We start from the raw sequence: 27,247 nt of genomic DNA on the forward strand, positions 1-27,247 counted from the left end.
GGCAGTGTTGTTCTAGCACTTTAAGTGCTGGTGTAGGCTAAACATGATTGTTTTAACCAATGCATTATTGAATCCTACCAGGTAACAACAGAACAAAGTGGCAACCAAGTAAATCCATATTTGTGACCACTTTATCTTAATGCTGCTTTTGATAGAAAGGCAGAAAAATCTCCCTATTACAGCTTTAAAAACATCCTCTCTTGCTCTTAGTTCTTCTGCACAAGCTAGTTCTGCTGTAAGGTAATGTCCAGAAACCTGCCTTGAGGAGTACAAAATTACCATTCAGGCATGGGAGGCTCATGGCCATTTCCCACCTCACCTTGAGCTGAGCTGGCTCAGCATTCAGCAGCCTGGAACTCACAAGAGCTCTGCTACGTACAGGAGTTTGCATTGCATTTAATGCATTTCAGAGGTCCTGCCACCTGCACTCCTTAATGCATTAAATAAGAACATCATCGCTGGCAACACAGCCTCGTCGTGTTTATCTAACCCTTCTAAACATGGTTCCCAGCAGATTCAATACAAACACACAATTCAGAACAGAGCATCTGTGCACTGCAGTGTTTGCCTGCAGCGGGCACACAGCTCACTGAGATGAACCTGAAACAAGGTTGGGGAACCACTGCTCTCTGTTTCAAGTTTTTGTACTGCTACATGGATTTGATTATAGAAAAAAAAAAAAACAACAGAGAATACATAAATTTGCAATGAGCATCACATGGACTAAGGCTTGATACCAGTATGAGCAAAGCTTCATCATTTCTCAAGCCCTTACCAGGGAAGAGCTGAGCTTCCCTTCACAGAGCGATGGAATTCTCTGCTCTAATGCCAGGTGTGCAGCATTTTTTAACATATGAGCCAAGGACAAATCAGTCCTTGTTTAACAGTGTGTTCAGCGCAATCCCAACCTGCTGCTGATCTCAACAGGCCCGGCTGCAGGCCCCTAAGACAGGTTTGCCGCACTGCGAGGACAGAAGATCCCCGCTTCATACCAGTGAGGAGCAATACCCCACTGCCACTTAAATCTTCCTTTTTAGAAGGACCCAGTAATGCAAGATCCACATCTCCTACACACTACTGCTTCCAGGTGATGGAGCAACTAACTCCTCAACTCTGCTATACTTGCCAACGCTGTAACAACATTAGATAAGTCGATACCTGCACCTAAACCACTGCGAGGCAGTTCTATTAGTCTGCGAGCATGCGCCAATCTTAACAAAATCTGTTACTTCTCCAAAATCATGACTCAGCCTGAAATATGAAGGCTCAACTAACACAGTAAACGTGTGCTGGAGGGGCCTGTCTAACATTGCTTTTCCTTGAGAGCCTCCCCAAATCTCTCCGGTCCAGCCACGTGATTTACCGCAATCTCAGACTGGAACGAGGGAAGAGAAACAGAGAGGCTGGGCTGGGCTGGCTGCACAAGCAAACCATTTGTTGGCGGCTGTGATTTTGCTTTTAGAAAGGCAGGCTTCCCAAGGCACTGAAGCGGAACCTAGGACGTACAACTAGCTTTCACACATTATGCTAGCTAGCATGTACGTGGCCATTTTGTAAGGAATCAATCCCAGAAAAATCAGAGTGTGGATATATGCAAGGGGTGCTCAGAGCTTTCGAAGGCTTCTGCAGCCCGGTCGGTGCTGGTTTCCACTCCTGACACTGCCAAGGTGGGGGGGAATTTACGCTTTTACTGCTGTAAAAACCTGGAGCCCAACGAATGGAAATGCAATGCAAAATACAGTGTAAATTCCTGCTGAACTCCTCCCGTCCCTCAGGGGCGAGAAGGTGCCTGGGATTAAGGTGATGGGTCCAGTCTCTATCACAACTGCCATGGTCATGTGAATAGCGACAACAGTGCAGCCCAAGACGCTGCTTCAAATCAGCGTACGTGCTCTAATACTGGAGAACTGTGTCAGTGAGAAATCAGAAAAGCATGATTTCTGAATCACCTCGTTGCAGAAAGCTCACTTTTCGTTACACTGAACCCGAATGCAGTTTTAATGAGCTTTTCTAATTGTTCCCTTAATTAACCTCTTTCTGATCAAAAGAGGATAAACTCAAATTATGTCGGGTAGCCCTATTTAGGAGTGAGGCACATTTAGTGCAGGATTTAAGCCTGTGAGAATTATACTTCGACAGAAGATAAGCAGGACAGGGCAGACAGCCCAAGCAGAACTGGGCATGCATTCTTTAAGATTACTGTATATATTTTAAGTTATTCAAACTGAGTTATACTATTTGATCCATGTTGCATGATTCCTATCAAAGATGCATGGCAATTACTACTACTGCTTAACATTTCCACCACGAGAAAAAGATGAATCTGAAAGCGCAGATTAGGCCTAACATAAAAAGCATAACAAAGTTAACTGGTATTTCCAAGGATGCCCAAGAGGCAACTCTTAAGCACCTCTGAAATTTCCAGCTGATTACAGGGAGTAAATTAATGGTCTGCAAAATCTCTCAGTCTTGTTACATGCAGGAAACAACCTGCTTCGGTTCCAGAACTGTTGAGTTTTACTTGATAATTGCGATAGACAGGTACATCCTGCAATCCCTGGGCATATAAATGATATATATCGTACTCATACAGTTATAGTACGTTGCATACATTTCAATTCCTCATGGGAAAAGCTTCCTATTTCCCTAGGACGCCTTGCATGGCAGTGAGAATAGAAAGCTTTTTTAGTTTGTTAGAGATGAAAACACACAAACACAGACCAACCTACATAAACTGCATAGAGATAATTCTTGCTTTACAAGATTACAGGCAGGAGAAAGTCAAAAGAAAATGGCTTGCTGGCTCCCTGCTGCGTGCTTCAGCTCCCAGACTCCATCGCATGTGCTGAATGCATGCTATATATACATTGGAGACCACGGGGAGGAGGAGTGCACAGGCCACACGTGGTTGTAACTCTATAAAAGACATTGCTAGAATTTTGTTTGGGTTTTTTTTGAAAAAAAGACAGATTTTCCAAAAGTTTCCTGGGTGAGCGTCTCACACGGACAACACAGCACCCATGCTATTTGGCATCCGGCGTGCGGTGAACCAGTGACAGTGACCACAAGCATTTCATCTATGCAAGGTTTGAAAATAAAGTGCTAGGAAACACTAGACTTTACATCAACAGTCACCCCGAAAGCAGACGTCAGGGAAAATAAACAACTACAAAACTACTACATACCCTGCATAATTCTACGAAAAGCAGACATATTCTCCCCCTCCTCAAAGCACCTTTTACTCACAGATGTAAAGGAAACAGAGATGCATTTACAGAAACACAGTACCAGGTTCAATGGAAGCTATTATAGTTGCTAATTCCTTTGTTAGAGCGCCTTGAGTATTGTTCAACACCAAATGGCTTCTAAGATCTGCTGCATAAGAGCAAGAAAAGGCTATTTAAAGAGGTTTTAAAAGGAGACAGGAAACTGTGCTGGATTTATGTTTTCACATGTATACTGTAGAAAAGCGCAGCGACAAAATGGAGAAGACAAATCATGAAAAAGCCAAGGTGAAACATATATATAAAAATATGTATATACCAAAATGTATAGATCAAGTCTGGGATGGTATTTATACATATTATGTTTTATATATATATATAAAATGTAATATATAATATCATGTTATATATAAATATCACTCCAGCTTATTATGCAGAAGGGAATAACCAGCAAATTAAGTTGGGAGACTGTTACACATGCATTGTCATCAGCGAGTCGGTACCATCTTTGTCTACTTTATCTTGCCACGATTTATGAAATCCTGTTATTCCTGAATGTTGTGGGTATAAACGCGCCAGTGGCATTGGTGTTACTAACAGTGCTGGGATGCAGGTTGGGTAAGGAACTTTTCATAAAATGCTTTGTTTAAAATAATATTTCACAATCTGAATCAGAAGAGCAACAGTCCTGGGGTCTCATCCAGAAAACTTAAGTATGGTTGTGTCCCTTTGCTGCAACTGCCACTTTTTTCTTCCTAAACCTGCAGATACTGTTTCCACACCACTGACTCAGTATCTATATCTTTCCACATGATGCAAGGGGACAGTAGCCCAGCTCTTGAGACAGTTATATCTGAGATCAGTAAATTCCTTGGATTCAGCAAACACGGACAGCCAGAGCTTTAATTACAGCAGCACATGTCACAATGAAACAGAACTATGTCATTACGAGCTAAAGTTTGACCAAGAATGCCCACAAAAACCCTCATAAAAGAGGAAAATATCCCAAACAAATGCAGCACAACAGCTGTTAACCCATCCCCTTTAACATCTCTGAAAACACTTTAAAAAGGGTTTTTTTGGTGTCAATTACATATAACTGCCCCAGAAGAATACAGTATTATTCCCATGCACAAAGTTCTAAAAATGTGTTGGGTTTCTCAGCTCAAGTGAGAATTTGCCAGCAGTGTCTTTGGCAGGCTGTTCCCATTATCGGTTATTTCAAGGCATTTTGCATGATGTTACTGGAGGGCAAGGTAGATACTTCTCACCCTTTCAGTCAATGTGGAGGATAAATACCAAAGTTTCAGGCCACAATCAATGTGCAGGTACCGTACGGAGCAGCAGTCCCAGAAAAGTGCCCCAGTTACCTCCTGTAACTCATTTTCTTCGTCTTCTGTAATCAGCTAAGGGAAGAACCACATGCCTGCATCTATGAAAATCAAGTTCCCTTTAAGTCATAAATCCACTCCCCATTCCCACACCACTTTGAAGCAGTCTGAAAGGAGGTGTCTTGGACAACATAAAAGACTCACTGGGAAAGTTTAGGCACTAGTGCACCCCATATCAACCCAAATTTGGTTACAAAGAGATAAGAATTTGCTTCCCTTACCTAAACATGCGTCTAAGCCCTGAAGGTCTGCCCGTGGAGAGATAAGCAAACTGAGACAAGAACAACTACCTCAGATTCAGATTTCTTCAGAAAGAAGCCTCTGATCATTGCTGTGACCACTGCAAAAGAGCTGAGCTGGGAACATCTATTGACCAAGATTTGTTGGTTTGTGATGCTGTGCTCTGCCCAGGGAGAGCAACGCTCATGGCAACTTCAGCACAAAACACTTCAACTGCAAAATATTTATAAGGGTATCACCTCATTTCAGTAGCTAAATAACTAAATCAATTTTCTCCAGCTTCACAAAAATAAACTCAAGCCTTACTCCCCAATGGGAATAATCATCAGAAGTATTGTGCTCAAAATTATTATTTTCCTGGAGCTACAGCTGTCTGAAGCAGCAAGGTGGGCAAAAACATGAGCAACAAAACCACCTTTCAATCACAAGTGGATTAAAATGAATATTAGTTTGAATGAATGTCGTAAAACCATATAACAAGCTCTGAAAGCCGCCAGAGCTGTCACAGGAGATTAGGTACTATTCACCCCTCCTTTATAATAAAATCATCCAACATTTCCTGTTCCACTCCCTGCCCTAGATTTTTTTTCCCTAAATAACACTTTGTAAGCAATACCAATAAGAAACCAGTTATATCATCCACTTGGCCAGTGCTATCTGCATTCCACATGAAAAAGTTAATTGCACTGAGACCAAGAAAAGAGTTCTGGAGGAAGACAAAACACATTTTATTCTCTTAAGTCTGAACACACATTACAAAACAAGCATGTACCTATCACCATGGCAATTTAAAAGGCATTATAATTCTTTTCTTTACATGTCTCTTTAGGCTGGGGGACACAGGCAACAAAACTGCCAGGATTTTAAGAGTGCTTGGTTAGTTTTGGAGGTTACCAGTGTCTTAATGAGTTTTCAGCATTTGCTGTTTCCCTTTGATCGCTGTGCTGATCTGACCAGATTTAACACAGAAATCCTACTGAAGGCCTACCCGTAAAGTCCTTTATCAAACACACATCAGAGAAATATCTGTAACACGATGGTTGGTTAAGTCATTTGTTGTATTCGAGAGATAAGCAAAGGGTCTGCAAGTAAATGGTGCAGCCCAGAATCCACATTTTTTCTTCCTGGAAGGAATCAACTCAAGCTGAAGACAAGCAGGACAAGCACTGGCAGACAGCAGCAGGACACGGAAATAAACTGCAGAGCTCCCTGCAAAACCACCTCTGGTATTATCCACTATTGTTTCATTAGAGGGAAAGCTATAAAAGTCACTGCACGTGTTTTTAACACAACCGAAGGAAACGAGATTTAGAACGTACAGAGATTATGTGCAAATAAAGGAGGATAGTGATCTCCATCACTGCTGAAATGACAGAGCAACCCAGTGAAATGTTTGTCGTAACTATTCTGTGAGCCACAACATGAGCTTGGATCAGGAGGACTGGTTTCTAACCTCACGAGTCGCTTGCCTTGCATGCTTTGTACACACTTTATTTAATATACACTGCCATGCTTAACATTGCAGATATACACATCTATACTGGTACATATATCAGCTGAGACTGAGCTAAAATTGTCTGAGTACATCTGTGAGTGAGCTCAGATTTTAAATAATTAGTTGAATTAAAGACAGAGCAGTCTTACTTCTCTTCATGAATTTTAATTTTCTTGTGTTGGGAACATTTTCTAGAAAAAGTAGCAGCAACTATTTCCATTGCCCTGTTACACCAGATGCACAAGTAGCTCAGCTTCAGTGTACTGGGGTCCCTGGCATTAACCACTGCTCAGGTATTGTTCCTGTACTAGATCAAATGTAAATCTGGTTTTAGTAAAGATAATCTCACACTTAAGTAACTGAGAATCCCCACACCCAATCTGGTGGAATTAGTATCAACTAGCTATTCCAGATTACTGGAGGATTTTCTGTCCTTCCCCCGAATACATCTGAGTTAGCTGGAAATCCTCCTCTTTCCATCATCACCCTGGACTCGCTGGGATGAGTAACTGGACAACTGGGTAAAATTCCATGGGCTGCATGGATAGCCCGCTGATTTCTTCTACCTTAAGAAGAATCTTCTCCCCAAAGAGATATCAATGATGCCACTCAGTCTCCTGCAGATTTATTTTAGCACAATCCAACTCTGTTTCTCTGCTGTAAGAGGCATTTCCCGTACCTGACACCCTCCCCTCAGCCATTTCCTCTCAATGTCACCCTCATGCCAGTAGAACCATCCAATCAACTGCACAGCAAGGCAAACCACGTAGCTGAAATAATAATTTCTTTATTTTTTTGTTGTTGGAGTAAGTTCTCAGGCAAATCAGTCCCTTGTCTTGCCTTCCACACGGCAACACAGCCCCACCGCCTCCACAGAGGTGGTGGAGGGGACAAGTATCAAGGGAAGGAAGGAGCAGGTACCAGCAGAAATGGTGCAGACGCATGACAGATCATTAAAAAAACCCCACCAGAGTATGTAACCACAGACTCTGATTAAAGCATCACATGATCCAAACACTACCTTCTCCTTTCAGAAAATGAAATGCCATTCATTCATTTTTAGAAAAGCTCTGTTTTTAATCAGATAAATCACATCAGCCTCCAGGTTGATGCTCTAAGGCTGGAAATTTTCAGAAGTTCCTCAAACAGAAAAGTCAGCATGTTGTTTTTTTTTTTTTTTTTTAAATTCAGTCTAATTATTTCAAAACCAAACTCACTCAGCTGTGTGCAAGGGGACCCAAGAACGAAAATGTTTTCTGCTTCCCCGTACCCATGGCAATTCTCCCATGGCAACCAGCAGGTCACATCTGCAGGAGCAGGAGTGGGTTTGTGGTCACCTCAGATGGGCTACGCAGGCTCTACACGCTGCAAAATAAGTGCTTTTTAGTACCTTCTTGCTCCCAGAGTTTATGAACTGATTGTCCTCGAGAAATGCAAGTGTAGTGAGATGGCTGAACAAGGACAATTCTTTAGAAAAAAGCAAAATTGCCATTTCTCTTTGTCAGAGACAAGACCCTTTCCTTATGCTCCTTGCTACTGCTTAGCTGAAACTGTATGCAGAGGCACCACAAGTTACATTGGGATTTGACGAACACTGCATACTACTATATTTAAAACAAGATTTCCAACACAGCCAGACAAGATTTCAGATGGGCAAAGAGCATGTGCAGGCAAGTGTATCTATTTAAAACAAATACTACCAGCAGCATCAGGCAAAACCACAAATTATGAATAGCTAGGTCTCTTAAAAGCACCAAGTAAATTAGCTGTAATGAATGTTTCTATTGAGCTCAGTTGCACAGGGCTTCCCTTTATGCCATTTCATCAAGGTTCAAACACACTGAGAAATGCTTCCACACGCTGGCAGATTTTCTAACAGGTATTTGTTGCAAACTCCTTTGAAGACAGTAGCGTTCACAGGAAAGCTGGGGCAAACTCTGGATTCCTCTGCCTGCCAGCACTATGCACACAAGGACATTCATTTTGGTTTCTCTGCAGACGTCCCACCTCGCTGAGCCCACTGCCCATCCTGGGAAACAGCAGCAAAAGCGAGCCAAGCAGGTGGTGGAGGGGGAAGAGTATAAACACCACCGGGGTTAATCAGGAAGGCTAAAAAGAGATACCTGAAGCCCAACCCAAAGAACATCAAAATGTTGGTTTGGTTCACCTATATCTTCTTTAAAAGTGCACAGGAGACGATGAGTGTTTTTCTTGAGCCTCCAAGAACTAGATATTGAAAGAAAAACCTTTGGGAGAGTTTGCACTATGATACCAGGCTGTAAAACTTTGACAGTTATTTTATTCTACACATCTTCCCTACGATTTCTTACCTAGCAAGCCTTTTAATTGATTGATGTATCAGTTTGCTCTGTGACGGCAACACCAACACCACAAACAGTGGCAGTTAATTTTTCATTCAAGTGAGAACATTCGAGGCTGTATCACGCTGGAGAATTAGGAGTGAAGAATCAGGAGCTGTACTTTTATTTTTACATCCCTTAAATCTCTTCAATAATGTTCTGATTTTAGTCTTCAAAAATTATTTGAGACATCAAGCACAGCTTCACTTCCAGTCTCCCCTTTGAGAAGCAAAGCACAGTGCAGAAAAGGAAAAAACCAACACATAAGATATTGTAGTTGTCATTTTTTTTTTTTCAGTAATGAAATACCACAACAAGGTTAGGGAATAAATTCACGCAGTATCAAATTAACATTTCATAGAAAAGCAGGAAAGAATATCACCAAAACCGCTGTGACGGGTGTTTCAATCAGCTATTGAAGAGATGGCAGGAATGGCAGGAGGTTTCCTCTGGAGCCACCACCCTGCCTGGGAAATTCACATTATGAACTGGTTTTTTTCCAGATTCTACTACCCTCAGCTTTGCAGGATGGGTCTTTGAGTAATCCTGCTCAGTTCAATACCAGAAAAACCTACCAGAAGCTGCTCTAGTCTCCTACAGAAAGCTACCAGAGTGCAAAGGGCCAGGAGCGTGCAGTTTCAAAATCGACCTTTCTGGAACTTTTGCAGCAGAAAGCACTGTAAGCCAGCTCGTAGCATCTCCTCATTCACTTTAATGCCTGCAAAAAAAGCTGAAGGATATTCTTGAAATACCATCATTGTTAGCTACTTACTTTTTAAGAGCAACACCGGTCAATCCACACCTGACTAGGGATGAATTCACTTACATATTTAAAACATTAAAAAAAACCCAACTATAAACACTTAATTAATCCAGAAAAATCCTGACAATTCTTTCCAGACAGATTATAAATATGTAAGATGATCTCAGAAACCAAGCCTCGGTATAATCAAAAGATTATCATTAACTGGCTTTTATAACAAATAGCATTAAGGCAGATTTTTGGTACTTGGATCGGGGACCCTGTTAAAGCAAATCACAAAGCCCACCTTGTTCAATACGCATGCTGAGATGACAGGGGAGTCACTTGGTGCCCATCCACCAGACACAGAGAAACAAAGAGATGGTGCTATAGTTGTACCTCACTTCAGTTTCACATTTCAAAACACTGGAGTCAGCTTCAAAATATGCCATTCACTCCAACCCAGGAGTGCTGGGCACAGGGCTCACCATCAGAAGACGAATTCCCCTTCCCCTGCCGAGCACTCCTATTCCTCTAAAAACGAGCGATTCAGCAGCTCGTGGGGCAGATCGTGGAGTCCAGCCAGTCTGAGGCATCACAAGATCCAACTCAAGTCTGTCAACGTGCAAAACATCTAAGCCTGGAAGGTCTTACCTACCCCACAAAAATCAGATGGAATTTTACATCAATATAAATTAATCTGCAGCAGTGACTTTTATCCGTTAATCAATATTGGTTAGGGTTTTTCTTTGCCTGATTTTTTTTTCTTTTTTTAATTAAAGTCTCCCAAGGGTGAATTCTGGCCCCTGCACCGCTCAGAAGCCGCTCGGTTCCCCTGTGCAGTCCTCAAAATAAACAACTTCATGCCTCTAGCAAATGGTTAAGACACAGTGAACTTTTTTCTACGTGTCATAAGCCACATCTTACCCTAACATCGCTCTGCCAGTCAGTTAAAGCCTGTCTAATTTATCATGCCTCTCAGTATAACGACAGCGGAGTAAAACTTTGCAGTTGCATTCCCAGGGATGTCAACAGCTACCTGTGGAGAACATTTAGTAAGCTGTCTTTAAAGTCTAAAATTAACCATAAGGCTGCTGTTTATTTGGAATCTTGAGAATAGGGCCGTGTTTTATGTGCCAGAATGAGTGGCCTGACATCAAAAACTTGATATGAAAGTTTGCCACCAAAGGAGTGGGCTGGCACAAAGAGCGGGCGACGCTTTCATTTAAATGAGGTTGGCTGGCAGCACCAGAACGTTTCGCTATCAGCACTGCAGATGCCTGATATCATCTGCAACACACAGCAAACCTATTATGTTATTTTGTTGTGTGTGTGGTTGTATACATAAAAATAATGATAGTTAAGAGACTATATAACACTCAACAGCCTGTGTATCGCTGCTGCTCTAATCAGGTATGCTAGCCTGTTGAGGTCTAGATCCTATCTTAACCATTTCTTCACCAGCCAATAAATATTTGATCTTCAGAGAAAATGCAAATTATACACAAATGTTGCACATCTCACTTTTAGCATCAAGTCTTATAACTGCAAAATGTTAGGATGATCAATCTGTTAATTTTTTCAGTATATTGCCAGCATTGGATTTTAATTTTTTCTTCCAAAGCCTGAAAATCATAAATATCTGTGATTTTAAAATAAACACAATCCAACATGCTACCTGCGGACTCCTTCAAAAGCTAAACAGCTATTTAACACCTCTGGTTTTATGTAGCTAAGAGGGGCCAGGAACCAAATTGCTTTAGCTTCAGAAAAGACATGGTGTGTGGTGGTGTTTGTATTTTTTTTTTTTTTAAATGAACTTATCCTCTTTCTGATATTTTTGTATTTGCATCTGAATTTATTTTCCTAAATAGTGGTAGCCTTCTGATTTTCCATTTTGAACCTCCTTGCCTTCCATAGAACACCATGGGATGCTTTCTGCACGCCAAGGTCAAGAGGAAGGAGTGCATCGCCTACATACACTCCCTTGTTTGAGTATTACTGTACCGTACAAAGGAAAAAAACACTGTGCTGACAGGTATCAGTCTCTTGCCACTGTGTTTTTGACCAGCAGCCTGCCTGACACCCCACGGCCATTGCATTGACACGTGTACAACTCCAATAACAACAGCTGGAGGGAGACACAGATGACCAGCCAGCCACTCCCTCCTCCCAGCCTCCTTTATGTCAATAGATCTTAATCTGGCTGTTTGTGCAATGTTTAAACAGTTTTGAACGTGCTCCAGAATATAAACAAAGGTGAGTAGGAGAAAATGTGAGAGTCCCGTACCAAGAGTCCCTCGCTGCTTGCTGCTGAACCAGGTAGCATAGAGCAGAGAAACAAGTAACTGCTAAGAACAGAATACAAGCACCTGGTGTTAATTTGAAACAACCACCATGCAACAACATTAAAGTATCCAGAATTCTGACCACAGAAGGATTTCAAGGGCTAAATGCATTAACATTCTTAGTTCTCTTAAAAACAAACAACAAAAACGAAAAATTAAATTGCCGAGAACACCCACTTAGCTGCATGGAAATAAACTACCCTCATTGACCTCATCCCATCGCCATTTACAATGCACTCATCTTGTTTCCCTTCTGTGTTGCTAATCGAGCTAAAATTAACTGGTTCCTCCTGCTTCCAACACGTGCTAGCACCACAAAAATCAACACGGGGCAGGATCAATCATCTCTCTCCACAAAGTGCTGCCCACATTGCTTGTCGATTTAGGACCTATGGGACCCTCACATTGTGGGCCCGGAGAGCTGTTTAGACTGGGTGACAGAATCAGTAGCTCTAACAAACCCAGTTCAAATACTTCTGAACACCTTCTAGTCATTATTGGCTTCTACGGACCTCAAAAAAATGGGCTGAAGAAAGTGTGGATTTTGGTCCTGTTAAGCCAGTGTCCATCTTAGGAAAAATCAACACCGTACTTGTCACTCCTGCATTGACAGAGAGCAAAGATGTGCCTTGAGCCAGCATTTCCACAAAGCCCTGGAGGACTTTTTGTCAGGATGGCACTTAGTTATGTTTGAGGTACATTCAGAGGACACAGACATTCATTTTATATGGTTGCCACTCCTACAACATTGACAAAAAAAATATATACCATATCCTAGTGTTCAATTTTAAAGCAGCTCCATTTTAGATCCCAATGTGATGTGGCAAAGGAAAAAAAGTCAAATGAAAATCAAATCCCAATCCTACCAGATAATACCCACTAAACAAAGCTAAAGCACAGGTCAAATTGGCAGGACTATGGAGTGGAACAGAAGTTTAAAAGAAAAAAGCACTCTGTGGAGATAAATATCCTTGGAGCGTGTGCCTGACAGCAGCAATGTTTTATGCCATTAAAAAAATACAATACACACTACAGTGACAAACAAGGTTATTCCATCCACCCCCGTGCTAACGTGCTGTCCCACCAAGTTAATTTGAGTGCACGATGAAAGGCAACTTGTATGAACCAAAGTGGGGTGGTTATTCTGGCAGCCCCAGGCAGTGAGCAGTCAGTCTGACACTCAGTTTGTTTTCCAGAGATGTCACAGGAACGGCAAATACTGTAAGACACACATTTGCCCACAGTGTTTTTGTGCCAGAAAAGGCTGCCTAGCCCCCATGACGTGCTGAATTTTTCCCCCCTTCAAGACAAACCTTAAGATAAGAGCCTAAGCCTGGCTTCCATTGTACCACAGCAGAGACCACAAGAAGTGATTCAGCAGAGCGTGGCCACCACCAGCATCTCTCACTCCTTCCCTGCTGCTGCGAAATTGGAGAGCCCTTCTGAGAGGCTTTCCAAAGCCTCTGCTGTTCACATTGATCTTGGTTAAAACGAAAAAGGTCAATATTAACTATTTTCCTTCTTTGCTCATCTTGGCAGAAACACTCAACTAGGTACGTTCCTCCCTCAATCATAAACCACAATTAACACCTACCTCAGTGCCAAAAAAAGCCCCACCTGCACCCACGCTCTGGGGAACTTCCCTGTAACAGCTTCTACAAAGAGTTCTGTTTTCAATAAGAAATTAAGCAGCGCACTGAGAATTAAACACATAGTGGCAGCACGGAACTCAGTGCAGTGCCACAGTTGGCCTCTACAAGTACCACTGGTTATTCATTTCCATACCTCACTCAACACCAAGCATTTCAAAGCTTTGCTCAGCTGCTGGGGAATTTCCAGCTTGCCGCAGATCCTGCCCCTTTCACCACAGAAATCTGGCCGCGACTGCCACAGGCAACATGGAACTTCGATTCTACCCTGATTTTCAGCCTACCTTCCATCTTCTTGGGAAGACTCTTCCTTTATTACTACAAGTATCCAGATTACTGGAGAACTTTTATCCCCTGAAGAAGGAGGAGTTATCATCATCGAGGCATTAGCATCATGCATTGATGATAACTTCCTTCTTCAAGTGATACGAGAAGCCAACAAGGAGAGGTGCTCTGCTGCATCTAGTTCTCACCAACAAGGAGAGGTGCTCTGCTGCATCTAGTTCTCACCAACAAGGAGAGGCTGGTGTGGAATGTGAAGGTCAAGGAATGTGTAGCTGTAGTGACCATGACATGGTGGAGTTCAAGATCCTCAGGGCAGCGAGGAGGGCGTACAGCAAGCACCCCACCCCAGACCTCAAGAGACCAGACTTTGGCCTCTTCAGAATCTCCTTGGTTCAGGATGTCGCCCTGGGGTGCCGAAGGGGCACAAGAGAGCTGGTTATTGTTCAAGGATCACCTCCTCCAAGCTCAGGAGCAATGCATCCCAACCATGAGGAAATCAGGCAAAAACCACCACCCAGGGCCACATCCAAAGCAGCGTGAGCAGCAGGTCAAGGGAAGGGATTCTCCCCCTCTACTCTACTTTGGTGAGACCCCATCTGCAGTGCTGCGCCCAGCTCAGGGGCCCCGACACAAGAGGGACATGGACCTGTTGGACCAAATTTGGCAAGGCCACAAAGATGATCTGAGGGCTGGAGCACCTCTGCTGTGAGGACACGCTGAGAGTTGCCATTGTTCAGCCTAGAGAAGAGAAGGCACCAGGGAGACCCTACAGCAGCTTTTCCCGTACCTAAAAGGGACCTACAAGAAAGCTGGAGAGGGACTTTTTACAGTGGTATGTAGTGATAGGACAAGGGGTGATGGTTTTAAACTGAAAGAGGGGAGATTAGATGAGATATAAGGATGACATTCTTCCCCACAACGATGGTGAGGCCTGGGAACAGGCAGCCCAGAGCAGCTGTGGATGCCCCATCCCTGGAAGGGTTCAAGGTCAGGTTGGACGGGGCTTGGAACAACCTGGTCTGGTGGAAAATGTCCCTGCCCACGGCAGGGGGGTGGAACAAGATGATCTTTAAGGTCCCTTCCAACCCAAACCATTCTATGCTTCTATGAAACTAACCATTTGAAAAGATCAGTTCATAAAATCTCCTAATAACCATCAGAGACTTGCTTCAGCATCTTTGTTGGATACACTACAGCAGTTTAATTCTCACGTAAATCTCATTTGCAATGCCATCAACTTTCTTCTAATGGGCCACTAATCATCATAGGGTTTCCTTTCAAGGAGCCAGCCCACCTCCTTGAGCAGTCGCATGAAACATCTTGAAGATTTTCTCTTCCAAATCTAAGGAACTACCTATAAACACCTTAGCAAAGGCTCGACAGAACTAAATAACCTCTCTAAAAAAGATCTTAATTACCACATACGTTTGCCAGAAAAGTCTTGCGTGTGGGATGTTACTAACCTTTGAATTCAAGCAGACTCTCTAAGAGGGCTCTACCACACAGAGCATGACTATGATGTATTTTCCTTTGAGGCTGCTTCAGTTCATTTAGAAAGTGATTTGAAAGAGCTAATGTACTATTTATGTACATTATAAAAAACGATCCATATGGAGTCAGACTTTGCAAAATGTTCACTCAAGTCTGCTTCGCTCCCTCTGAAGACATCTCACAATCCATTCAAAACCCAGTAGAGGAAGCCAGGATTACAGGCTCTGAGGGTAATTTAAATGTTTTAATAGCTGACATCTTCTGGACTTGCAGCCAAATAAACATTTGGGGCAACAGAGAACATCTCTCACACACATCTAGAAAGTGGCATCCACCTGCAGTCTCCAAAATACTGATATTGAAAATAAAGAAGAGAAATGCATGCACAACCTTCCTTCCTACTAAAGAAGAGGAAAAGAGAATAATTTTCCTGTGACTCAGGAGAAGTAGATGATGTACTGGACTGGCTTGTAAAAGACCACCTAGCAGGACATGGCTAAGACTGCAAACTATGTAAAAAAATCCCCAAATTACTACGGTATTTTAAATCCTGCCAGCACATATGACTGTGCTGAGGGGTTCCTTCCTTGAAAGGAGTTTAACCAACTGAAGTGACAATGACTCTTGCAAACCAACAGCGCATATACAAGTTGCTGCCACAGTAGTTTCATTATTTTTAAATCAAGAAATTTTTAGAGTTAACTTGTCATATTACTGGCATATTCTAACGCTCCCATTCCTTTGCTTCAGTATAGCATACAGAATTAGAGAAACATTTTACTTTAACAGATGTATCTTAGCTGGTAACTTCATACAAACTTCATAGTTTGCAGTATCAGCGTTTAGGGGAACAGGATTCTAGCCCTCCTCTGCTACAGTTTTTTTTTAATAAGAATTCTCATACTCGTAATACTATCTGGTGAAGCACAAAGCAGGATGAAATTGAGAAGTAACTGTGAACCACTTGGGGAAGAGGATGCACCCACTTGTCACCAAGAGACCTCAGATTTGGAATCGCTGTCTCTCAAAATTTGTTTCCCAGGTTCATTCTGTGCCTCTTTGCTGTGAAGCGCTGATCCAGGAGGCTCAACTGTGAACAGATCACGTGCAAATCCAAACTACTTGATTGCGCTTATTTCCAACAGCCACTTTGCATATGCCCTGTTTACACAAAATACCAAAAACACTGGCAACGCTTTTATTGAGCCACCACACATTAGGAATTTTCTCCTAAGAATTCCTGATGCCTGGAGAAACCTTGAGCGCTTGCCTTAATATTCCATAAAGACAGACATTAGCAGCAAAGCACGTGCCAGCCTTCGTCTTCCTTTGCAGGTCTTCGCAGTGCTAAACCAATTTCGCTACGGCTGGTCTCGTTGGATGCTGTGTGAGGGAGACATGCTAGAAGACAGATCGCAATTAAACAGCTGAATGGCCAAGACAGAAAGAGGCAGAGCCACCCAATTGCCAGGCTTGTTGACAGTCAACACCCCTTTACGCACAGTGGGCGGGCAGCCAATCCAAGGTACACTGCCTTACGCAAGCCACGAAACAATTAAAATCAGAAAAAAAAAGATCAATAAATAAATAGCAGTTGGCACATCTCCCACACCAAGACACTACCCTTACTAGTTTGGGCTACACCTCAAACTGAATGCAAAGAGCAAACACATTTTTGGTCTACCCATCAGGTGGAAACAAAATTTGCTTTCTCTGTCTAGTCCTTTTCTCCTCCCACACAATCAGATTTTGAGTGTTTAAGAGTCCATAGTTCTTATGCCCTCGAGAGAGGAAAGGCCTTAAGTTGCTCAAGAACAATTCCTTTAGCAAGTGCACAAACTGGATCTGCAGGGAGTCCAGTCCTGCTTAGTCAAAATGTTGGTGGCTTTCATATGTGGCCTTAAGGGAGACAGAAGATCAAAACAGTTTGTGTGGGATGACTTCCCAATGCTCTCTTTAATTTAAAGTGGCACAAAGCAGAAAAGAAGGGGTACAGCTATAATGTTGTATTTCAGAGAGAAGCGGGGGGATGGCCTTTTGCACAGTGCTTAGATCACCTCTGCAAGAGTTTTTGTCTCCTCATTCTGTTCCAAAAGATAGAGTGGATTATATTTGTACATTATTAAAACAGTCTCTTATGTTAGGTGATTCTTGAAACAGGATAATAAGCGGTTACAATATGTTTAAAGTTTTATTCCACTTATCCTCCTATCCTCATCACAGTCTATATTAACAGAGGCAGACAAAGACTGTCCATCTTTGCTCCCTCAGCTAAGGCAGAACTACCACTTAATTTCTACGTTTATTTCTCCCAAACTGTCAAGATGTCCTGAAACAACATAAAAATTACATATCTTGCACATTCAAAGAAGGGAGGAAAACCACCAAAGTAAATCACGCATACACAACAAATGACAACCCAAGAAATTAAACTTGCTTTCAAATTACTAAAAATAGATTGGGTAGCGAGGGGACTATCAATCAAATCTTAGAGCTGCTGAATATTCAAAGAACAGGCTTCTAATAGAGTGCTCTCTCAAGACTGCTTGAAATTTTTATGATAAAAAATGCAAGAGAACATGAAAAAAGGAGCAGTAGGATAACAAAGAGCAAAATACACAAGACAGAAGTGGATACAGGGTATTAATTAGGCCATTAAGATCCTTTAATGTTTTACTGTCCAATAAAATATGTATTTCATAAAAATTAAGTGCCATGCAGAAGGAAGGCACACATGCATTTTATTGAGCTGTTCTGGAGAGACTGAAGACATGAATTACCAGCAAAAAACATTTGTGGACAAGAGTGAATAGACTTTAGAAAAAAACATATCTGTACTATGAAAACAAAGAACATACTATTCAATAGGAATTTTCACTCTCATTTACCTAAGTGAGATATTAATCTGCTCTATAAGCATCTCATCAGTCTAGTTTTATGAGGAGTTTGATGTCAATTGAAACAGGGAGACTTATAAACACTTGAAAAAACTGTTCAGTGATTAAGACTGAATTATTGACTGAAGGGAATGCATTAAGACCACACAATAATTTGTACTCACAATTAGTCGATTAACCAAGTCTAGAAGTACATTTAGATGTCTTTTCATAGCCCACATTCAGGAGACAAAACAATCGCTTGAACTTCTTCATCTTATAGATTGGTTCAAACCATCACTGCAAAACCTCTGGCTCCCCATGTTTCTCGGTGTCGTCTGGTACATCAGGGCACACCAGCCACTTCAGATACATCAAACAACATTTAAAAGCTCCCTAAGCTCACCAGCCAGAAAGCAGCGCACCAGCTCAGCAGTGTTCTTATGGCACTCACTGCCTGTCCTCCATGTAGGCAATCGTAAGGCAACAAAGATCATAACCATCCAATGCACTCTGGACTAAGCTCTGCAGCATATTTTGCTTTCACGCTATTTATTTTTTTAGTCGTTTTGGAGTAGTAATCCTGAAGTGGATGTCCTAGCCACGAGGCTGCAACCTTAGGAAACCCTCAGAAAACGGCTAGATGCGTGGGGACTAAACCAAAGAAAATAAAACAAAGCCAGAATTAGGTATGGCTACGTGCGAGAGGCTTCTGTGCTCCAGACTAAGAAAAAAGAGAGCAAAGAATATCTGTACTAAAAGCAAATGAGATAATTCCTCTCCCTTTTCATTGACATTGCCAGCTCTAAAAACATATATTTTTTTTCTTTTTCAAGCCACATTTCCACTTGGATTTGGAAGGGAAATCTGGCTCCTCCACATCTAACCAGCAGTAAGGTGATGCTCGGTTCGTTAAGCATTTCTGGTGACGATGCCCCTTGGCTCTGAGCGCCAAATACCCGAACGCTGCCTGTGCAGCCACTTCCGAGAGCTACAAGGGGCTCAAAGCAAATTAGTACATGTCAGAAGAATTGATATGGAGCTGAGTGCTAGCAGAGATCCACCCCCGAATAAGAAAGCCAGCTGGAGAGAACTGTCAAATCTCTGCAAGTGGCTTAACGAGCACCTAACCAGCCTATATCCCTTTTGTTACTCCCCCAGTATCGAGTGCGACCCCCCAAGCACAGAGTTGAACTCACTTGCCAAACTCCACACTCTGCAATTGCTGCAAAAACTCTTCTGTTAACAGCAGACACTAATTACTACACATAGGCCAGTAATAAGACTTTATTTGCATGGTGTAAGTAGTAAATTCAAGCAGTTTCCTGTTCTTTACCAACATCCTGTTGCCACATCTACTCCTCCAGGAAACTGCAGCACCGAGTGAGAGAATTTGGCATCCCACAGAACAGTTCTGACGCCAAATGGCTATCAGAGCACAGTTACTAGGAGCTTGCTTACAAAGAAAACAATCACATTTATCTGGTTGTCATTTATGCTTTCAGTTATTCGGTGCAAGAGTGTGTGTCCCATTTTCTGGAAGGGAAGAAAAAAAAGGGGAAAAAAACCCGTTGCTTTGATTTGTTACCTGAAGTCAAAACAGACGCTGTGCAGTGAGGATGCTCACACAGCCGCCTCCAAAATAACCAAGATAAGAATTACTGCAGATTTCATCATTTTTATTTCTGTTTTCGTACAAGCAAACGCTCTCACACTCATTCATCCCCTGGATTTATATAAAACCACAACAGTACCAACTGGAAGAATCCCACAGTCAGCTAAGCATCCATGTAACAATCGAGAGTTCGCTAACACAAAGACGTTCCACCAGCAAAACTCAAATCTACGTTTAAGCCTTTACAGCTGAGACTCTGCACAAGAATGTACAAGATAAGTGTGGCATGTTCTGGTCAGATTAATCTTTTAATAATCAACACTTCAGCTAAACTGAACCAAGCTTGATTTAAAAGGATACATAAGCGAACATACACTGAGTTTTGCACAGCATTAGTTTATATTCACAACCTGACCTACAGCACAGCAATTTTTGAATCAACAAATTGAGTGGTAGTTTCACATGAGAGAAACTTTCCTTAAACGTTTAATGTAACTCATGACAAATTGAGCTGCTTAGCCAAAAATTACTTGACATAAAGTCCATAATTAAAACCAAGTGATCTTTTATCACCATCTTGCTGTGCAACAAAAAAACCTGTTCTCAAAGACAGTCTTTGAAATCAAATGACAGCAGGAAAAATCTAAGATGAAGCACTAAGGCAGCAAATCTTTAAAGAGTTTCTAGTGAGAGCAAAACCACCATCCACAAGTTGCAGCAAAGCAAATGATGCATCTCAAACAAAGAACAAAAAAGTGGTTGCACATGCAGATTACGCAATACTTGAGTAAAACTACACGAGGAGTTATCGCAGTCATACGCGGCATTTCAGAAACAACTGGTTCTGTAGTCGTGGTTATGTGGTCAAAGCATTTCCTTAGTGTCTGTATGTACAGCCCCTGAGATGTCAGGACACCCGCGCTCACACACCCCACGATGGCATCGTTCTAACCACAAGAATGGAGGCCCAGTGGTTAGCGATGTCTTCAAAACACTGCCATACATTAGGTATATCTCTGTTTTTCTGCATTATTTTACCTCAATTTGTGCCTCCGGTTACTGACCTTACAATCTCGCTTTGAAAGGGAAATGAAAAGACTGTTGGATGTAGGTCTCAGTTCTCCACTTGGTTACTAAGCCCCAGTTGCCCCATTACCCAAAGACTAAAGCCAACTTGTGTATCCGCAATACAGAAAGATTAATGCGCACATCAGATTTTGTGAGATCAGCACCTTGATATGTGCTCAGAGGACTGGACTATTTATTTTTGTCAAGTTTATTAAGTACGTAAGAAAATCCCATCGTACATAAAGCAGCACGCTCTTAATAAAACTTCATATGCATGGTAAGTTTTCAATTTATAATGGGGCTTATATACATAATAAATTTATTTTAACACCATGCTTTAATTTAATTTCATACATCCATATATTTACTACACTTACATTTTATGCTCAAACTACAAAACTTCTCCATTTATTTCTTCCATTTCCTATAAGCTAAAAGAACTACAGATTTAAAAACTTATTTTTACGCTTGAAAATCTTGTACTGAAAGTATCCATTTACACTGAAGAACACAAACTTCAGGCTCCATTAATAGCGCTACCGCAAACATACAAAACAGTCACAGAGGCAATAACCAAATATCCCACGAAATATTCACAGACAAGCACCATTTTCCAATCTATTGAGCTCCCCGTTCGAAAAGCTCAAGTGTTATTACCAGGCTACGCTCAATCAACATTTGCAGTTCTCAGTCAATAGAACTTTTGTACTTAGGAGCATTTGAAAACTTGACCCATAGCTGCTTAAAATTTGGGTTAGCAAGCTTAACTTTCAAGTCTTTCAGTTCCTTTGGTTCCGGGGAGAAATAAATAAATAAATAAATAAAGCTTATTTTAGTTCCTGCAAGTTTCTAACTTGTTATTGTCACTGCTTTTAAATATTGAGTAAATTTTGAAGGTATCAAAGAAAAACTTAATAATTCAGCATTAACCTGATCCTGTAAACACCTAATTAGAGTGTAAATTTGAAAAAAATACTGTCTTCAGCAGGAAAAAAGTACTCCAGCTAATGGATCCTGCTGTATCTTATATTTTCACTTGTATCAACAGTTTTTAAAATCTAGCAGATACCCTACTGATAGTCTTGAGTTGCTTTTTGTAATAGAAAAATACCTAGATATTTATCCACAGATTTCCAGCTTCCACTAGCACAGCTAAAAACATTTCTAGCAAGCCTTAATTTGATTTAAAGCACTTATTTTTGATATAAGTACTTCCATAATTTCACCTTGATTTATATTTGTAATGCCTGCTGTAGTGTGGCACTCAGGTTAATTAAATAGATTAAGGGGTCTTCAGCTGTACTTCTTCCACCCACTTTGTTTCTAACTACCATTAACCTCTCGGAATTGCCCTCCTTGTTGGTCATTATTGTTTAATTATACTTCATAGTTATGTCATCACATCTGTGAAATATAATCTTCCTTAACAACACAGCTGTGAAATACGAGACTCTGGCCCAGCAGTGGAATTCTGGTTATGGTAGATTATACAGACACATGATGTCGATGGAGGAAGTGATAGGAAACTTTGAACAGGTCCATTGTGTTTGGAGGTAGGAACAGACTTCAAGAAAGGTCTCAAACTCTTCCTCTTTCCTCCCTTCCTCACCTCTCCTGATAAAACCTCCAGTCAATTTTAGGAATAACCTCTTCTAAACTTAGAGGCCTTACAACAGAGAAGTTTCATACAGAAAAAGTGAAGTGAGAAGAAACCTCAGAAATATAATCTAGGAGTCTAGGATTTTTTTTTTTAACAGATAGTATGAATACCATCTGAAAGACACTTTTTCCCCTGGAACCATCTGCTTCCATTCATGATCTCATGATGCACAAGCACCTCCTTTGCTTGTACTAAACAGCAGTAGTGACTGCACTGGCCTGAAGGATACAGGACTTTGTGTATTTTTGCTATACTTTACAGGTAGGAATTAAAAACCAAAATCAAACCAACAAACCAACAACAAAACCAAAGGGGAGACAACTATTTAAACAACTGGTTCATAGAAGATTACCAGCAAGAGCTCCCCACATCACAAGGACCTCCCATATGAATTACTGAATGGAACAGCCATTAATTCCTGAAATTTAATATAAACTGCACATTCTGCTGATACACATAGAAGGTGTGGCTGTATCAAACACGACAGTAGTGTCACCATAAAATAATAGAAAAAAATATAGTTTGTACTGTAAAGTCTGTGTACTAAGACCTGTCTTTGCTTTGTCCTATTTTTGACATTAGTTGGCTAGCAGTGGGTATGCAGACTACTCCACAGAAAAGAAATGGCACCAATTTTTTTTTTTTTTTAAACTGGGGGGGGATAATGTGTCTATGTATGTGTGTGTGGGGCTAAGTGGGAGGGAATTGTCCGATTTTTCAAGAGTGGAGATAACAGCAGACAGGAGAACTGTTTACATCCTCAATCAAGACTGTGCATACCAAGCTTCAACAGCAGTTTTTTTCTTGGTCTGGGTTACAAACCCTTGACTGGCCAGCAGAGGCAAGGAGTTGTTTACCTGTTAGAAGCAAGGGGGCAAATTCCTTTAGATTGATACAAAACATTTTCCTACTCTGGTAGTCAGAAAGGGAGGAGCAACAAGTTTATTTATGTAGCTCAAACAGCGGCCAAGCAAAGAGGATGCCTTATTGTGCAGAGTTCATAACTGTACGCTAAACTCCTCCCTTTAAAGCGATGAAGAAGGAAAATTGCTGTTCCCACTCCAGGAGTCACGAGCAAATAGAACGGGAGAAAAATAAGCAACCAAGTCACTGCTTGAGAGAGTTTTCAAGCACAATGCTTATGATTAACCAACTGAAGAAACAGAATGACTGGGAGGAGGCAGCTCACACAGATAAACTCAGAGCCAGAGGGAGCCTCAACAGAAATGCCCTGGGCTTCGGGTGGTCTTGTTTTACAAAGCACGATTAATTAAACAGACACTAAAGGACATCTCTTTTAAAAAATGAAACACATTACAAAGCAAAATGCCTCAGAGAGAAAGCAACTGGGGAGTTATAACTAAATTACTAAGTACAAAATGAAGCAGCCTGCAGAGGAAATGAGTAATTAAAAAACCCTCCCCTGAGCAACAGGCTAGCAAGAGAGGGATAACTCCAGGACCCTTGTGCTGGAGGTAAACAGCATCAAAGCCAAAACCTGTCAGATGAAAACAGATGTTTTATACAAACACAGAAAGCCGAGTGGAACATCATGAAAACCCAAACTCCTGCCTTTACAGGGTGTTTTCACTCAAGAGATGGCACTAGGCACAGCCTGTGTCGTACAACCTGAAGAGATGCAGGAATTACATCACCCACCACCACCACGCTGCCAGCCCAGGGGTGAAGCTCTGCAGCGCTGGACAGTCCTCAGGAACCATAAACAATGTTTTCAGAGGAAGAAATAGAATTATATCAACCCCATTCTTCTTTCTGCAAGAGAGTTTATCTAAAACACAGTGCAACCACCTTCCCTGCCAGCTCAGAAAACCCTTCTGCACGCCTCTCCCTCAATGAAGCAAAGATACCTTTGGGAACCTGCGCACCGAGGGTCCTGGTGAGCAACATCACCCCCGGCCTGGCCCAACTCCCTCTTTTGTCTTTTGTCCTAGAGAGACACCAGGAACAACATCCAACTTGTCAACCCCAAAATAAGCACTCTGGCAAAGTGGTTTTCCAACTTTTTCCACTGGGTCTTCCCCAGGGAAGACAAGTCCTGGGTGTAGCAAGTTTTAGCTCACTGACAAGCATGCTGCTTCTCCTATTTATCTTTTGGAAATCCCTTAAGGGCCAGCAGCTGAACACGAGTCTGTTGGCGGGCAGGCATGGAGGATGATGACTATGGAGTCAGCCCTCTGGAGAAGCACCCTGAGGAAAGGGACCCACACTTATTCCCCAAATGTGGTCCCCTCGGAGGGAGCAGCCCCAGCCCTGACGAACACCATCCCCTTTCTCAGTTGTGGTCGGCAGCAAGGTCGGGAAGGCGAGGACATCTGTTGACATTGAGGCAGATCCACTGGTAAGTCACCAGGCAGACATTCCTCACCGCCACCTCCAGCCCTCCATCAGGTGAGGGTCACTCTGTCATTCATCGCACAGACGGTCCCTCACCCACCATGAGCAACTTCAAGTGACAGGTCCCTCGCCATCCCCTCAAACTCATTGTGGTCTGGGGAAGCCCTCAAGGCCATTTTCTTCACAGGCAGTCCCTCACCGTCCCCTCAGGCCCTCTGTGGGCTGGGGGATCCCACAGTATCTCTTTCATCCAGGTGGCCCCTCACCAACACCTCAAGCGCTTCTCCTGTCAGACCTGTGTCCCCTCCGTGGGGTGCAGGTACCTCACTATCTCCTCGGCATGGACAAGGGACCCCTCACCGTCCCCTTCCTCTCCACCCAGACCAGGGGTCCCTCTCCGCCCCCTCAGGCCCTTCCCCTGATTTCTCCTCACAGGCCTCGGACTCTCCCTGTGGAGTGGGTCCAGCTCCGCGGGCTCTCGCCACGTCCCCGTGGGGCCGCCGCCCCCGCGCCCCCGGCCCGGCACTCACTGCGGCGGGAGCTGTAGGGCCGGGCCGCCGCGGCGCTGGAAGGCGCCGTCCACGAAGACACCGTTCTTGCCGAGGCAGCGCAGGTAGAAGTGCGGCTCCTGGAAGCTGAGCTGCAGGTGCCGCCGGGAGATGAAGCTGGAGTGCCCCATGTTGACGTCCACCGAGCCCTGCGAGGAGTTGCGGCCTATGGTGACGGCCGGCTGCCGCATGAGGAACTCGAACTCGCGGCCCTGCAGCCGCGCCAGCACCGGGCCGGCGGAGGCGGCGGCGGGCGGCCCGGCCGGGGGCGGCGGCCCGGGAGGGGGCGCCGCGGCGGGGCTGCAGGGCGCCGAGCGCAGCGCCAGCAGAGCCCGCGCCCCGCTGCTGTCCTCCCCGACTTCGGCCATGTTCCCAGGCAGGGAGCGAGCCAGCGTGCCGGCCTCCGGGGCGGAGCCGGCGGGGCGGGGGTGGTGGGGGGGAAGCGGGGCGGAGCGGGAGGCGAGCCCGCCGCCGCTGCCTTCCCCTGCCTCCCCGGCAGCACCGCCGGGCCCGGCCGCCCCGCCGCGGTTCATGGCGCGGGGCGGGGACGCAGTGCCGGGCTCGGCGGGGCCGCGGCGCCTCCTACAGGCCCGGGCGGGCCGGCTGCGCTGGGCAGCGGTTCAGGCCCTCGGGCAGGTGCTGAGGGGCGACCCCTTCTGAGGGAGCGACCCCTTCCGAGGGGGCTCCCGCCACCTTGACCCTGAACGTGACAGAAAAATCGCTTTCTGCCGGGTCCGGGAGTTGAATCACCCCCAAAGCTGCCCCACTCCCGTGCGCTGGAGAGGTGCCCCCAGCCCAAAACCCTCCCCGCTTTCTGTGGGGCAGGGGTACATCCACCCCACAGCCGGTACGGTGTTTTCAAACAGACTTAGGCCGGGTGAGACGGCAATTTGTTGCCTCCTCATGTCATGATGCCAAGACCCAACTGCACTTTTAGACGGCGATTGAATCACAACACGATCTTAGTATCCCTGGACAGTTTGCTAAAAGAGGCAGATTAATCCCAAATACACAAAGGTGTGGGTTCAAAACACCTTCATACACTTTCATAGACTTTATATATATATATATTTTAATATATACACTCATGTATATACTCACATAGTGTTTTTATACTCTAAGCTTTACACTCATAATTTTTTATAAGGTAGTGTGTAGATTGTTTAGCTTGTATTACATGATTTCTTCAAATTACTTTTTATATAATTTTTTTTTTATATGAGTTACTTATATGAATCATAAAGGTGACGTTCTTTGATACAACGGCACGTATTTGGATCATGTACATACTGTACTGTTTAGATTATCAAGATGAAACAGGAAGAACTTTTCTATATATGTGAGCCAGTGGTACTTTGCAGAATCCTGAATTGTTAAGTAACCAGAAAATACAATAAATTTGAGAATCCTGGGAGGGCGAGCAGCCGTAATTGCTTATTGCTTCGGGTCGTGTGGGGAACGCAGCAGCTCGTAGCAAGGCTGCTCAACAGCTTAGAGGAGATGGGGAAAAAAATCCCATAACCGGTCAAAAGTGCAGAGCAAATTTCAACTGCGAAGACTGTAATTAAATGAGCTGGAATCAGTCCAGGACCACAAGGTTAACATCCCCGTTCCTGGAACATCTTCCCTGAGATGTTTAATGACTGCTGAGCAGTCGGGACCTGAATTAGACATCTCGCCCGAGACACCATCTTCAGTAAGTGTGCTCTTTGCCACTACAGTTCAATATCAGCCGAGAGGAAGAAAGAAAAGCACCGTCGAACAAAACACGGATACTGCTTCCTATGCCTCAGCATTTGCTCTCCAGCAGGTCTCAGCCAAGCCAGGAACAGCAAAAGGCTGCAGTCCCCGGGGCACGAGAGGGAGGAAAGGCATCCCTGGAGGGGGCACAGGGAGGTGG

At 43.3% G+C, this 27,247-nt stretch overlaps 1 protein-coding gene across 2 annotated transcripts in view; it reads right to left on the reverse strand.

Moving 5' to 3' along the window:
* The window catches only part of FOXK1 (forkhead box K1), a 48,466-nt gene extending 22,736 nt beyond the window's left edge, over window positions 1-25,730 (reverse strand). For both annotated transcript variants that reach the window (XM_065850413.2, XM_065850411.2), the window contains exon 1: window positions 25,330-25,730. In XM_065850413.2, the coding sequence (XP_065706485.2) occupies window positions 25,330-25,715 (386 nt within the window). In that variant the 5' untranslated portion in view covers window positions 25,716-25,730. The remainder of the gene's footprint in view (window positions 1-25,329) is intronic.
* Between the last annotated feature and the right edge of the window lie 1,517 nt (window positions 25,731-27,247).

The sequence above is a fragment of the Patagioenas fasciata genome, chromosome 15 (assembly GCF_037038585.1).
Source record: "Patagioenas fasciata isolate bPatFas1 chromosome 15, bPatFas1.hap1, whole genome shotgun sequence".
Lineage (NCBI taxonomy): Eukaryota > Metazoa > Chordata > Aves > Columbiformes > Columbidae > Patagioenas > Patagioenas fasciata.